Below are 15149 nucleotides of genomic sequence, written 5' to 3' on the forward strand. Positions count from 1 at the left end.
TTTTTTTTAGTCATTTTTCATAATTTTTACGCTTCAGGATATAAGCATAGCTGCAAGTTTTTATTAATTAATGTTAAGATCTTTGTTATTTGTTAGTTGGATTTCTGATAAAATTTTGTAGATGATAGGATTTTGACATTGTCATGGTGTTGTAAATGCGTAGTCCCCCTTTTAAAATTAAAGTGATAGTAACGTCAGAGTTGACTTTGGCATTTTTAGGTTTATAGTGTCTTCTGGTTAAAACTCCCCTGAGAATCATGTGTCATGAATAACCAGAATTGGTGAAATCACCAGAATCCTCTTAAAATCTAAATGTTTCAAATGTGAGCATTCACATTTTCATACCTGTCAACATTCCAAATATTTTTTGGGGGAGAAAACGTGTGACAACTTTTTTTTATAGTAAAAAGTCATCGCGCGTTCTTTTAGTTCATACTGATAACTAAGAAATAACAAATTATACACTTCAATGTTCTTTATTGTAATTGTAAGCTGCTGATTTAGTCAGTTTTAGAGTGTCCTTAGAAGGTTTCACTTGATGGCATTCCTCTTTACAGTTTATTTTAGCACATAGAAGACTACATAGTGTCTGATTGTCCATGGAAGCTCTTTGTTCTGTCTGTATTTTTCTCACAAGGGAGAACACCCTCTCACAATCTGCATTGCTATTTGGGATACAGCACATAGACTGAGCAATTTTACTAAGAATTGGAATCTTTATTTTTTTCATACACAGTCTGCAGAAAGCATGATCTTCGCCTTTCACACTTTTTGTTAACCAACCTTGGAATTCTGCTTCCTTTTCCCAAGAATTTAGGTACTTGCAGACATATCTTTCCTTTTTTTTAGCTTTGGTGGTGTATTTTCCATGCTTTAAAAAACTTCATACGTGATTATAATAAGGAATGCCATATTTCCAATACTTATTTCCATTTATAAGCCGTTTATTAGTATATTGTCATATTTTGCTGCAGAGTGTCAATTCGACACTAGCTAGTATCCCGTTGCTAATGTGTATTTCTAAAATTTCCACATCTGGCATGCCTGTCTCTGTTAATAAACTCTGCTAATGAGAATCGGAAGCAATTACAATCCAAGTAATCACTGGTAGCACAGTTGACACCTTGTTGATTACCTGTTATCAGCGGCAATAAACATGTATCTACCGATAAACAATGAACAGCCATTTTCTCTTTCACAGGAAATATGTTATTATTCAAAGCGAAATCGGTAAAAATTCCGGATTTCTTAAAAATCGGTAGAAATTGGGGGTAAAAAATATATCGGTAGAATGGGTTCAAAATCGGTAGACTTACGAAAAATCGGGAGAGTTGACAGGTATGCATTTTAGGGATTCTGGCAGATTACCGTTGTTCAATTTACCATCTTTACAGATAGAGTTATTTCCCCTTATCAAAAGTGGTTGTGATGTCAGAGTTCACGTCGGTTTAGTGTCGTCCAGGATTTTTAAAAAATCCCATGAGTAGTATGTTTTTGTTTCTATTTTAAAAACATGTTCTTAAAATTATATCTTTTTTCTGGTTCTCAAAAGTTTTACTTTGATTCTACCAAGAACATGAAATGAATTCCATATGCAGTTTCCTTGGAATTGTAGGTCAAAATTTACTAATGCCAAAAACTTCTATTGAATCAATGTGCTAACCATTAAGACGTCACTCAATTATATTTTGATTGAGCGTGTTGGTTAGATATTGCGTATATGTGAATATTGTATCAGCTAGCAGTATATTTACTGTCAATACAAATTAATTATTTTTATGTTGTTGGTTCTTGTGAAAGCATGATATGGGAAGCCATATTTTACAGGGAACTGCTGCTCTAATTAAAACTGTTTGTCCAATAAGGTTCCATAGAATCAATGTGCAGCTGGTCTGAATTTCTCTTTGCACAAGTTTTGTCGGTAGAGCTCAGTTCAAGCTGGTGAGCTGTGCTCTCTATTAATTTGCAACACTAATAAATTAATATTTCATTAGATGTCTAACTTATTCTAAATAGACAAAATTTAGACCCAGCTCGCTCTCTCTCTCTCTCTCTCTCTCTCTCTCTCTCTCTCTCTCTCTCTCTCTCTCTCTCTCAGGGCATTAAGTTTGTTGTAATTTTACCATTTGTAGTAGAGCTGAATCAGAAGCAACCAACAAAGAAGATGGTGAAAGTAAGTGTAGAATTTAATCAACATATCAAATATATAAAAAGTTATTAAACATTATAATTGAAGTGTTTTCAAATATATAGCTACTCATGAACCCATGTCCATCCTGCATCCCATGAATGATATCCAGCAAGGAAACCATTATATTCTGAATCTCTCCTTTTATAGGTGAAATGGCTGAGGAAGCCATGTCTGTGGATGACGAAGGCTCAGAATGTTACTGGTGAGTCAGAGTGTAGTGTCAGATCTCAGAATGTTACTGGTGAGCCAGAGTGTTGAGTCAGATCTCAGAATGTTTCTGGAGAATCAGAGTGTTGTGTCAGATCTCAGAATGTTACTGGTGAGTCAGAGTGTAGTGTCAGATCTCAGAATGTTACTGGTAAGTCAGAGTGTTGTGTCAGATCTCAGAATGTTACTGGTAAGTCAGAGTGTTGTGTCAGATCTCAGAATGTTACTGGTGAGTCAGAGTGTAGTGTCAGATCTCAGAATGTTACTGGTAAGTCAGAGTGTTGTGTCAGATCTCAGAATGTTACTGGTAAGTCAGAGTGTTGTGTCAGATCTCAGAATGTTACTGGTAAGTCAGAGTGTTGTGTCAGATCTCAGAATGTTACTGGTAAGTCAGAGTGTAGTGTCATATCTCAGAATGTTACTGGTAAGTCAGAGTGTAGTGTCAGATCTCAGAATGTTACTGGTGAGTCAGAGTGTAGTGTCAGATCTCAGAATATTACTGGTAAGTCAGAGTGTAGTGTCATATCTCAGAATATTACTGGTAAGTCAGAGTGTAGTGTCAGATCTCAGAATGTTACTGGTAAGTCAGAGTGTTGTGTCAGATCTCAGAATGTTACTGGTAAGTCAGAGTGTAGTGTCAGATCTCAGAATGTTACTGGTAAGTCAGAGTGTTGTGTCAGATCTCAGAATGTTACTGGTGAGCCAGAGTGTAGTGTCAGATCTCAGAATGTTACTGGTAAGTCAGAATGTTGTGTCAGATCTCAGAATATTACTGGTAAGTCAGAGTGTAGTGTCAGATCTAGAATGTTACTGGTAAGTCAGAGTGTAGTGTCATATCTCAGAATGTTACTGGTAAGTCAGAGTGTAGTGTCAGATCTCAGAATGTTACTGGTAAGTCAGAGTGTTGTGTCAGATCTCAGAATGTTACTGGTAAGTCAGAGTGTAGTGTCATATCTCAGAATGTTACTGGTAAGTCAGAGTGTAGTGTAAGATCTCAGAATGTTACTGGTAAGTCAGAGTGTTGTGTCAGATCTCAGAATGTTACTGGTGAGCCAGAGTGTAGTGTCAGATCTCAGAATGTTACTGGTAAGTCAGAATGTTGTGTCAGATCTCAGAATGTTACTGGTAAGTCAGAGTGTAGTGTCAGATCTCAAAATGTTACAGGTGAGTCAGAGTGTTGTGTCAGATCTCAGAATGTTACTGGTGAGTCAGAGTGTTGTGTCAGATCTCAGAATGTTACAGGTGAGTCAGAGTGTAGTGTCAGATCTCAGAATGTTACTGGTGAGCCAGAGTGTAGTGTCAGATCTCAGAATGTTACTGGTAAGTCAGAGTGTTGTGTCAGATCTCAGAATGTTACTGGTGAGCCAGATTGTAGGGTCAGATCTTAGAATGTTACTGGTAAGTCAGAGTGTTGTGTCAGATCTCAGAATGTTACTGGTAAGTCAGAGTGTAGTGTCAGATCTCAAAATGTTACAGGTGAGTCAGAGTGTTGTGTCAGATCTCAGAATGTTACTGGTGAGTCAAAGTGTTGTGTCAGATCTCAAAATGTTACAGGTGAGTCAGAGTGTTGTGTCAGATCTCAGAATGTTACTGGTGAGTCAGCGTATTGTGTCAGATCTCAGAATGTTTCTGATGAGTCAGAGTGTAGTGTCAGATCTCAGAATGTTACTGGTGAGTCAGAGTGTTGTGTCAGATCTCAGAATGTTACTGGTAAGTCAGAGTGTTGTGTCAGATCTCAGAATGTTACTGGTGAGTCAGAGTGTAGTGTCAGATCTCAGAATGTTACTGGTAAGTCAGAGTGTTGTGTCAGATCTCAGAATGTTACTGGTAAGTCAGAGTGTTGTGTCAGATCTCAGAATGTTACTGGTAAGTCAGAGTGTTGTGTCAGATCTCAGAATGTTACTGGTAAGTCAGAGTGTAGTGTCATATCTCGGAATGTTACTGGTAAGTCAGAGTGTTGTGTCAGATCTCAGAATGTTACTGGTGAGTCAGAGTGTTGTGTCAGATCTCAGAATGTTACTGGTAAGTCAGAGTGTAGTGTCAGATCTCAGAATGTTACTGGTAAGTCAGAGTGTTGTGTCAGATCTCAGAATGTTACTGGTAAGTCAGAGTGTTGTGTCATATCTCAGAATGTTACTGGTAAGTCAGAGTGTAGTGTCAGATCTCAGAATGTTACTGGTAAGTCAGAGTGTAGTGTCAGATCTCAGAATGTTACTGGTGAGCCAGAGTGTAGTGTCAGATCTCAGAATGTTACTGGTAAGTCAGAATGTTGTGTCAGATCTCAGAATGTTACTGGTAAGTCAGAGTGTAGTGTCAGATCTCAAAATGTTACAGGTGAGTCAGAGTGTTGTGTCAGATCTCAGAATGTTACAGGTGAGTCAGAGTGTTGTGTCAGATCTCAGAATGTTACTGGTGAGTCAGAGTGTAGTGTCAGATCTCAGAATGTTACTGGTGAGTCAGAGTGTTACTGTTGATAAATGTGGAATTTTGAAAATTTGAAAATTTCTCTTCACACACAAATTGAAATGGAAGTTATAATCAGCATTGAATTTTTTTTCAGTGGAAAAGGTAGAAATCTAGGAACAGTAGAAATTCAGTGTGGATTCTGTTTTCGGTGGTTCCATCAGGATTGTATTGGATGTTATCTTGGGTATGTGATATCACTGTGTTTTTTAGTCAATGTTAAGGGCATTAAAATTTACTGTCATTTAGGGTATGTTATAACACTTTTGAATGTTAAATCATGATATTTTCATTTACTTTCTTTCCCCCTATCAAATTGCATTGATTTATTTGAGTGATATTTACGCATAACACAGAAGACCCAATCACCAAATCTGGTGCGTATGAATACAGTCTTCCTTTAGTATTTCTCGAAGAACATGACTGACTCTCCTCGTGACTTCAAGCCAGATCACGACCTGATATTATACTTACGCTGATTAATATTTCATTGATGTAAACATATTTTGACAGTAAAATGAATTCAATTGATTTATTTCTTAGTATACAAAAAGTAAATTTATCAAATTACAGAATGATAAATAAAATTCTCTTATAAGTTATCAAATCCCTGTGCACTATTTTTGTCAGCATGATTCGGCTGTTCCAATGGTTCTCCCATTAATTGCACATTACTTGTTGAATAAGGCAGAGATTTTTAAAACAAAATCATGTTTTCGGAAAGAGAATAAATGTTAAAAAACGTAAATATAAGCATTGAATCATTATTTTTTGAAAGATGTGGTCTCATAACTGCAACGGTGTTTGCAAACAAATTTTCATAACGCGCTAGCGCGCGTTATTCAATTTGTATGCACACACCATTGCAGTTATGAGACCACATCTTTAAAAGAATAATGAATCAATGCTTAATTAAATTAAATGTTATCTAGGATATGTTATAATAATATTCAATCTTTAAATCAGTTTATCTGTTAATTCACTGTTGTAAATGTGTGTTATAGTATTATGCAATATCTAAGTCATGTTAATTTCACTGTTATGTAGAGTATGATAATAAAGGTTATAACAACATTCAGTCGTAAAGTCAGATTTACTTATTGTTTCCTTTGGTGTGTTATAGCACTATGAAATGTTAAAGTCATATTTTTACTGTTTTCTAGGGAATAACACTGTTCAACATCAAAACCATGTATATGTATAATTTATTGTTATTTAGCATTATAGTAAAGGTAAAGTCCTGGTTAAATTTACAATCATAACTGCAGATTAATATATATAATTAACAACACATGATGATGATGATGATGATGATGATGATGATGATGATGATGATGTTTTTATAAATGACCTAGTGATTGTATCATGAGGGTGATTTTATTACAGCACAGCCATTCCTTTTATGACAAATTATCAGTTTGCCTGTAGAGGGTGCAGCCCTAATGGTTTAGAAAATTTCACAAAAAAAGTATCAAGTAAGTAACTGTAATTTAGAATATGTGTACGAGTTCTGTTTTTGTTCATGTATAAAGACCAAATGATGTGCTAGACAGTGTCCTATGGGATTATCATTACAAATGTACATACAAACCCCTATCCTAAATGTACAATAGTTGAATGTGCCAACCTTACCATTTATTTATCTTTGCAACAATAATCAATTAAACAAGCATTCTGAGAGTATTGCATAAGCAATACACGTCCCCTACCGGTTTGTATTATTCTATGAAAGCTTCCAAGCACACAACTATATCAGAGCTATTGTAAACGAGATGTCATGCTTTAAGGTATCCGATGTACAATTGAGCCAGAGAGCTCGGGATTTTCCGGGATGAGCTCGGTAGATTACGGAGCTTGAAATAAATTTTCAAAAAGTTGCACTATTTTTGATCTGACCTAATAAACGATAAAGAATAAACAATTGATGCATAAAGTCAAGCAATATTTTTTTTTCTTAATTTTGAAACGAGTTATTTTAACTTTTCCCCCTTACGGTGATTGTGACGTTGTAGCAGCTTTACGTCATTTGCCGTTGTATGACGTTTTTTTTTTCCCGCGGCGCTCTTGCAATAAAGTGAAGAAAAACTCCTAATATATAGAGTAAAAGTTGCAGTGCACCAGTCACGTATTTCGTCGAAAAATACTGAGTAAGTCGTTTTAATCATTGATTTCGTAGATATTTTGACTGTGCACAACTTGAATTGGGGTATTCTGGTAATCGTACGGGCCTATTCAATTTGTTCAATTTTTTCTATACCTAATTTCATTATACATACGGATTTCGGACCTAACATTTGTATAACGGCGTATTTGCTACTAACTATTTTTAATAAGTACATGTACCATGCATACGGATTTCGTGGTTCAAATGCTTGTACACATTTATTGTAATTATTGTGTTAAAACATATCCTTGTTATTTTCTGTAAAACAAGTTAACAAGAGTCAAATAATGGAATTTCTAATCATTGATTCATTTTTCATCGGGATTTCAAACAATTTTCTTCCCTTGCATTTCATATTACATATATGTACATGAACGGTACTTTTTTTTTACTCTTTTTCAAAATCGCTGGATTTTATATCATTCAAATAATACTATAAGATACTGATTCCGATTGCTTTAAAGTCAATTCGTTTCATTTTGCTGTTTACATGTTCATAAAAGAGGCGCGTCACCATCCAATGAAATCAAATACTCGAAATTTGATCGACAGGTTCAGCCAGATAGCCGATACACACATGTCCGATGCATGTTATGTGTGGTATTTGTACACAATCTTATCGTGTAAAAAATGCATGCTTACTACAACATCACAGCGTCATTTATGGTTGATTCATATTTTGTTATAACTGTGTAAAGCATGTTGATGTATTGTGCATTCCACAATTGTAGCGATACGGAACATCGTAGTCAGACTTTATCGTCAGTCTCCATTTTAAAACTGACTTAATTTTTTTGTTGAAAAAAAAGTACAATTTTGAGTAAAAGATAATACAATGTATATTGTTTTCTACGAGTAAAAGGTTTGGAATGAATTCTAATAAACATTTCACACGGTTCTCGCACGCTTTGTTCGTAACGCTTTACACACCTGATGTGACCCGCAATTCACGACTTCGTTGTAGTAGTAACAATATTTTTTGTGCAAGCATTTTGCTGAATAAAAAAACCTGAACAATTTAGATTTTCCATTCTAAAATTACAAGTTCTCAATCGTAAAGGAATAGAAAACAGGAAAATTACTAGGTAACGGAAATATGCGTTGGATCATAAATGCGACGGCTGACGTGGGGGGGGGGGGGGCGTAAAAATCGTGTGAGTCGTCATGGTCATTGTAAAAAAAAAAATTCGCAAAAATAAAAAAAAAAAAGCTATTTGGAAAGGTAATCAATTTATTTAAAAACTTAATTTTTATTAGAATATGTTGGCAATTTTTATTTGATAAATAGTATAAATGATTACACATGTTTTCTTCAAAGAAAAGTAGTATTTTACCATGCGTGATTTGCATAGCTAGAGTTACTTCCCCTTAGTGATTTGGCGGGAAAAACATCTATTTTTAGAAGCTACATATCCTTACCTATCAAACGAGTACATTTAATATATACCTTACCAGGCATCATTTTTTGGTCAATTGTACATCGGATACCTTAATCAGAGATAAAAGAACAGAGGAAATTAAAACTATATAGTTGATATAGAAATTAAATAGGAAATAGGTAAAATAATACTCTTTATTTCATCTCCTATAATTTCGCCAAGTCTATTCTGTATTCGCTGGTAAAAATTTGTGAAAACAATGCACTGTTATGCACAATATCATTTCTTACCGTCTTCTGTACCCCGAATCAAACCAAACAGTTAAACAGCCCAACCCGACAACGAACCCGATTGTAATAATAATACAAAAAAAACCTGCCGATTAAATTTACAACACAATGCTTGACACTATTTTATAGAATTTATTTGTTCGTTAGAAATGATAAAAGGAATGGTACAGGAAAAGGAAGGTTCAAGTAACGCACGATATTATTACTGACTACATACTGACCTCGTTTATTCAGTTACACACCGAACCCGATAACGAACCCGAACATTGAAAAATTGGAATATAAAAAATTATTTTTCTCGAAAATATGTCAATCAGACGCTACAAAAGTGTAAACTTGATCTGTAGTTTTACATTTTGAAGCTGTTCAGCAAGTTTCATATTATTCCTCAAATGCATAAAGAAAAAAAGTGTGGAAAACTGAAGTGGGACAGACAGACGGACTGACGGACAGACAGACGGACTGACGGATGCAGAGGAAAGCTATAGTCCCCTCCGGTGAAACCGGTAGGAGACTAATAATACACAGAATATTGTAACTGGACATGTTTTACATTTCTACTGATCATTCACAAGGCTTTGAATGTTGAAGTTCATGGGCCTCTTGTTTTTACCTCACCTGAGCTGAAAGCTCAAGTGAGCTATTCTCATCACATTTTGTCTGTCGTCCGTCTGTCTGTCCGTCTGTCTGTAAACTTTTCACATTTTCAACATCTTCTCAAGAACCACTGGGCCAATTTCAACCAAACTTGGCACAAAGCATCCTTAGCCTAAGGGGATTTAAAGTTGTGAAAATTTAGGACCACGCCCTTTTGCAAAGGGAGATAATTAGGAATTTATGAAAATTTTCGAGAATTTTTCAAAAATCTTCTCATGAACCATAAGACAAGGAAAGCTGAAACTTGTGTGGAAGCATCCTCAGATAGTGTAGATTCTAATTTGTGAAAATCATGACCCCGGGGGGTAGGGTGGGGCCACAATGGTGGGGTCGAAGTTTTACATAGGAATATACAGAGTAAATCTTTTAAAATCTTCTTCTCAGAAACTAATCAGCCAGGAAAGCTGAAACTTGTGTGGAAGCATCCTCAGGTAGTGTAGATTCTAATTTGTGAAAATCATGACCCCCGGGGGTAGGGTGGGGCCACAATGGGTGGTCGAAATTTAACATAGGAATATATAGAGTAAATCTTTAAAAATCTTCTTCTCATGAACCATAAGACCAGGAAAGCTGAAACTTGTGTGGAAGCATCCTCAGGTAGTGTAAATTCTAATTTGTGAAAATCATGACTCCCGGGGGTAGGGTGGGGCCACAATGGGGGGTCAAAGTTTTACATAGGAATATACAGAGTAAATCTTTAAAAATCTTCTTCTCATGAACCATAAGACCAGGAAAGCTGAAACTTGTGTGGAAGCGTCCTCAGGTACCGTATATTCCCGCTTATAAGTCGGTATTTTGGGAGTAGAAATTTGAACAAAAAGTAGGGGTCCGACTTATAGGCATGACATACAATCAGAAAATTTTTCCACTGGGTAAAACTTCGTTTTTGGGTGCCAGTTTGCTTCCAACTTTTGACTTGTGATCCCTATACTTGACATGTTTATATTTTAATTACTAAAAAGATAAACACATTAATAAATGCATTGAAAGTTTCAACTGTATTTCTTAAAAATACAAACAGGGTTTATTTGATAGGATCTTTTATTTAAGCAGGCAATTATTTACGCCTGAGGTGATAATAGCTGTAGGTATAACTGTACTAAGGACAATACAAGCCAACACTGAGTGTAAGGGGCTAATTACCAACCCTAATCGGTCAGTATGGGATAAAATACCTGTCATTTTATTTCCAGTAGCATTTAAACTAGTTTTTGAGCTATAATCAAGTTTAATGAGTGTTAAAAAAATAATGGCGTCCAAAATCGAAGGTTACAAATTTCAAGAAAGATAACTCTCTTTACAAAAAACTATTAAAAAACATGGCGTCTACAAGCGATCTAGACAGTGGGATTACAGAACAGTAATTTCTGTTGAATACTTAAAAATTAAACACTGAAATAAATGCTGGTCTGTTTAAAAAAAATAAAGATCGTTTTATAATTATTCATAATTAATTTCACCTGAGGTGATAATAGCTATATTGGTGGCTGTAGGTGGCATGTCACCTAAAACAACACAAGCTAACACACCAGTTTTAAAAGGGGCTATACTATCTTAATCAGTCAACAGGGGATCAAAATCACTATAATTTTATTTTCAACAGTATTTTAAATAGTTTTAGAGCTAATACCAAGTGTATTAATAAAAAAAAATGGCGTCCAAAATCGAAAGTTATTATTCCAGGATAGATGTCTTAACTGAACACAACACTTTTAAAATGCATCTAGAAATAATAACAGAGGGGTCAAACATCAATACATTTTATCTAGAATATAGTCTTGCTTGATAAAATGTGCTAATTTGATTGAGAATTTATAGACTGATTATCCTGAAAAAGATACCCGACTTATAAGAGGGTCATGGCAAAATCTTGTAAATAAACTTGAAAAAAGACAACCGACTTATAGGCGAACAATACTTATAGGCGAGTATATACGGTAGTGTAAATTCAAAGTTGTGAAAATCATGATCCCCAGGGGTAGGGTGGGGCCACAGTGGGGGGTCAAAGTTTAACATAGAAATATACAGTAAAACACGCTAATAACGAGGTGCCAGGGACGGGCAATTTAACTTCGTTATAAGCGTAATTCATTATATCCGTCAAGTTTACAACATGAAATAGAGACTTGGGGAATGAAATTCACTTCGCTGTAAGCGTCAATTCATTATAAGCGTGTTCGTTATAACCGTGTTTTACTGCATATGGTAAATCTTTAAAAATCTTCTTCTCAGAAACTAATCACCCAGATGATTCTTTATAATTGTTAAGACTTTGGCCCCAGGACAATTCTTTGGCCTCACAAGAAGGTTCAGAGTTTGATGTACGTTTATATCCCATATATAAACAATTGTTAAGGATCTTTTTGAGAACTGCAATACTCAACATTTGATATGACTATAAAATCATCCTGTTAGAAAAGGGACTAATGATTATAAACATAAGAATATCCAGGGGAAAAATGGATTTTATTTATACAGGATCTACTTGTATTATTGTACATTATCCAGATAGTTTGTATTATGACTCCATTAAGCTGATTTTATCATACCTATTGTTCCTCAGGTGAGCGATGTGGCCCATGGGCCTCTTGTTTGTTGTTTTGTTTTGTACCTCCTCTTTCTCAAAAATTTACCAGTAACTTTTGAAAAATATCATTCAAAGGTTAGTATATGAAATTTAATTTTTTTTTATTTCTGTTACTCAGGTTTTCCTCAAATTTGTTACACTGCCATAGCCAACCTCTGTTACCAGACTGATCCGGCCTCAGAAAATCCACAGATGTTCTCTAGAGATGGGGTTTGTTACAATCATTGATGCTTTTCAGAAACAAGATTTACTTGCTCAAGTTTAAATTCAAGGTTCATGACTAGTGATAAGTAATGGAGAATGGATTGGAGTCAATCCGGTATACATTTGTTGATGTTACTATAGGATCATTTCAGATTTCTTTGTTGAATTATGATTGATCCCATGAAGAAACAATGACATATGATAGATTTGTTGTGTGGGATCATGACTGATCTCTATGTTAAAAGAAGACGTACTGTAGATTCCTAACTAAATGCGAGGAATTAATATCAACGTAAAATCGTGAGAATCACATCTCACAAATTTTTAAAATCTCACTTTTATTTTTCAGACAGATGTAAATTACATGAAAAATTTGACTTTCGCGATTTTATATTCTCGCAGTTTGATGGAAAACGGAGGAATTGCATAATTAAGTACTCGCTTAAAACAAGGAATCTACAGTATTCTATATAGAAACATGAGTTAGTATGAGAGATTATGAGAGATTTTTATATGGGATTGCAACCCATTCTTATGTCATGATTATGTTGCAAGATTTCCTGTGAAATATAATTTTTTTTCTGGGAGGCCATTATAACCATTTCCTGTGCGATTCAGCAATATTCAGGGCAAAGTATAAAATTATCTCATTTGTGACATAACGAGAAAACTTAGAATAATTACTGATCGCAATGTAGGAACAAGACTGCTTACTCTATAGAATTTTCATTAATCCTGAATGAGATTATGGCTGATTATTACACAGGAACTTGGTTGTTTCCTACGTAAAATCATCAGTGCTAGAGTTGTAGGATGGTAGCTGATCCCTTTGTAGGATCTCGGTTGATGATTTTTGCTGTTTGCTTACAGGAGATCATTCCATTCATTGATAAACAATGGGAGAACCTGACAACCCAGACCAGAAGAACCAAGCAAACATGGCACGCCACTGTCGCCAAAACCTTGGTACATGTATATACTCAGTTTCATTCTGACACACTACAAAGTCAAAAAAGTTATTTGGAAAATTTATTCAACATAGATGTACCAATAATTTTTTTTCATCACATGCATATTTTCTTGATTATTTGTGTGTAATTATTTGGTAAAGGAATCACTTATTCTGCTTTCAGTCCAAAGAAACAGAAATGTTCACTTACAAAGAAGAAAATCTTGGAGATCCTCATTTTGGGTTGACTCTCTCTGTAAGGAATTTCATACAAATTTTGTCTTTTTTTATCACAAACTTGAATGGTTATTTCAGCTTTATATAGAATATTGACATCTTGAATTTACTGAACAATTTCAGGATCTGTACAAAGTTGGTCCCTACAGTGAAATCTTGAAACAAAGTGGAAGTGTGCCCTCTATTGGCAAGAGTGGAGGTTTTGTGGACAGTGGTTAGTAAATTCTCTAATTTACATTTACCACCTCTATTTTACAAAACACCATGTCTATTTTAATAGACAAATGGTTAATGTAAACAGCAAACATTATAATTACAATTTGATGCATTTGCTATGCATTATTTTGATCATAGTTTGTTAGATTATTTTCAAGTTAACTACCACTTTTAAAAATGCATTGCTGATTTGCATGATTTCTGAATGATTAACAGGAAAGGGTAGAGGGTACAAAAGAAAGGCCCCAGACTCAGTACAGCTCCCTGGAGTCAAACAAAAGAGAGGGTATGTACTCAGGACTTGTGGATCAAGAATGCTATTGTTATGTATCAACAAGTCTGATTATCTAAGTGTACAGTATGGTATTTAAGATGACAACAACTACAATATAACTATGTCATTGTCTTTGTTAGTGATCTTGGACCCACTACCAAACAGGCCCCGCATGGCTATCCATTGGAACATCCATTTAACAAAGATGGATACCGATATATTCTGGCAGAAGCAGACCCTCACGCCCCAAACAGACAGGCTTTTGATGAGAGTCTAGACTGGGCAGGAAAGCCTATCCCTGGCTATCTGTATAGAACCTTCTTAGGAACAGATGTACTGTTTGCACTGAATGACAGAGGTAGAGTGAAGAGAAAGGTCGATGTATACAGATGTATATGTATAGTACATATTGAATTAATCTACTGACTCAATGAAAGAAAAAGACAGAGTGAGACAGAGAGGGAGAGGGAGACGTATACTTGAGTATTTATCTACTAGCTAAAAAACAGGGTTTTCAGAGATTTATGTAGTAACTTCTTTAGAGAGTATGAATGCTTTATGTCAGGATTAGTGTACAGGTGTTTGAATTTGTACATTTCCAGCTCCACAGTTGAAGATTTCTACTGACCGACTGAGTGTGACGGGGGAGAAGGGTTACAGCATGGTCCGGGCCACTCATGGTACACACAAGTACAAGCACTGCTACTTGGCTTTGAAATCTATTTCTGCTGTGGTTAAAATTCTATTCTCATGACAATATAAACATAACTTGAATTCCTCTCATTGATTCCGTACTGTATTGTTATATTTTTTTTCAGGGGTGAGGAGGGGAGCCTGGTATTTTGAGGTCCTTATTGAGGAGATGCCACAGGATTCTGCCACAAGAATAGGGTGGTCACAGTCGCTAGGTAATTCATTATATCATGCTACACTATCAGTATATTTGATAACAATCAGAGTTGCTTCCCTTATGCAGTTTTAAATTGAATTGCAACTCTCAGTTGCCAAGTCCTTTACCTGTGATTACATCACTTTGACATTTCAGGTAACTTACAAGCCCCCTGTGGTTATGACAAGTTTAGTTACTCCTTTCGTTCACGGTTGGGGACAAGATTTCACCAGAGCCGAGGGAAGCACTACTGCGACGGGGGATACTCGGAGGGGGATGTCCTCGGGTTCTTCATTCATCTACCAGAACCTGACAACCCAGGAAAACTCCTCCCAAACACATTCAAAGACAGGGTAAGTGCACCATATTTTCACCGATTTAATTCTCAGCTTCTCGTACAGATTGCTATTGGTGGTGAACCATTCATAGCACTTAGTGGTTT

At 35.5% G+C, this 15149-nt stretch overlaps 1 protein-coding gene across 1 annotated transcript in view; it reads left to right on the top strand.

The window, feature by feature from the left end:
* LOC128167068 (set1/Ash2 histone methyltransferase complex subunit ASH2-like) overlaps nt 1-15149 on the top strand; it is a 32515-nt gene that overhangs the window by 444 nt on the left and 16922 nt on the right. The window contains exons 2-14 of the mRNA XM_052832581.1: nt 2133-2173; nt 2339-2393; nt 4959-5048; nt 6248-6336; nt 12057-12148; nt 13013-13108; nt 13276-13347; nt 13452-13542; nt 13761-13830; nt 13959-14176; nt 14421-14498; nt 14637-14726; nt 14864-15060. Of these exons, the coding sequence (XP_052688541.1) occupies nt 2133-2173; nt 2339-2393; nt 4959-5048; nt 6248-6336; nt 12057-12148; nt 13013-13108; nt 13276-13347; nt 13452-13542; nt 13761-13830; nt 13959-14176; nt 14421-14498; nt 14637-14726; nt 14864-15060 (1279 nt within the window). The remainder of the gene's footprint in view (nt 1-2132; nt 2174-2338; nt 2394-4958; nt 5049-6247; nt 6337-12056; nt 12149-13012; nt 13109-13275; nt 13348-13451; nt 13543-13760; nt 13831-13958; nt 14177-14420; nt 14499-14636; nt 14727-14863; nt 15061-15149) is intronic.

The sequence above is a fragment of the Crassostrea angulata genome, chromosome 10 (genome assembly GCF_025612915.1).
Source record: "Crassostrea angulata isolate pt1a10 chromosome 10, ASM2561291v2, whole genome shotgun sequence".
Lineage (NCBI taxonomy): Eukaryota > Metazoa > Mollusca > Bivalvia > Ostreida > Ostreidae > Magallana > Magallana angulata.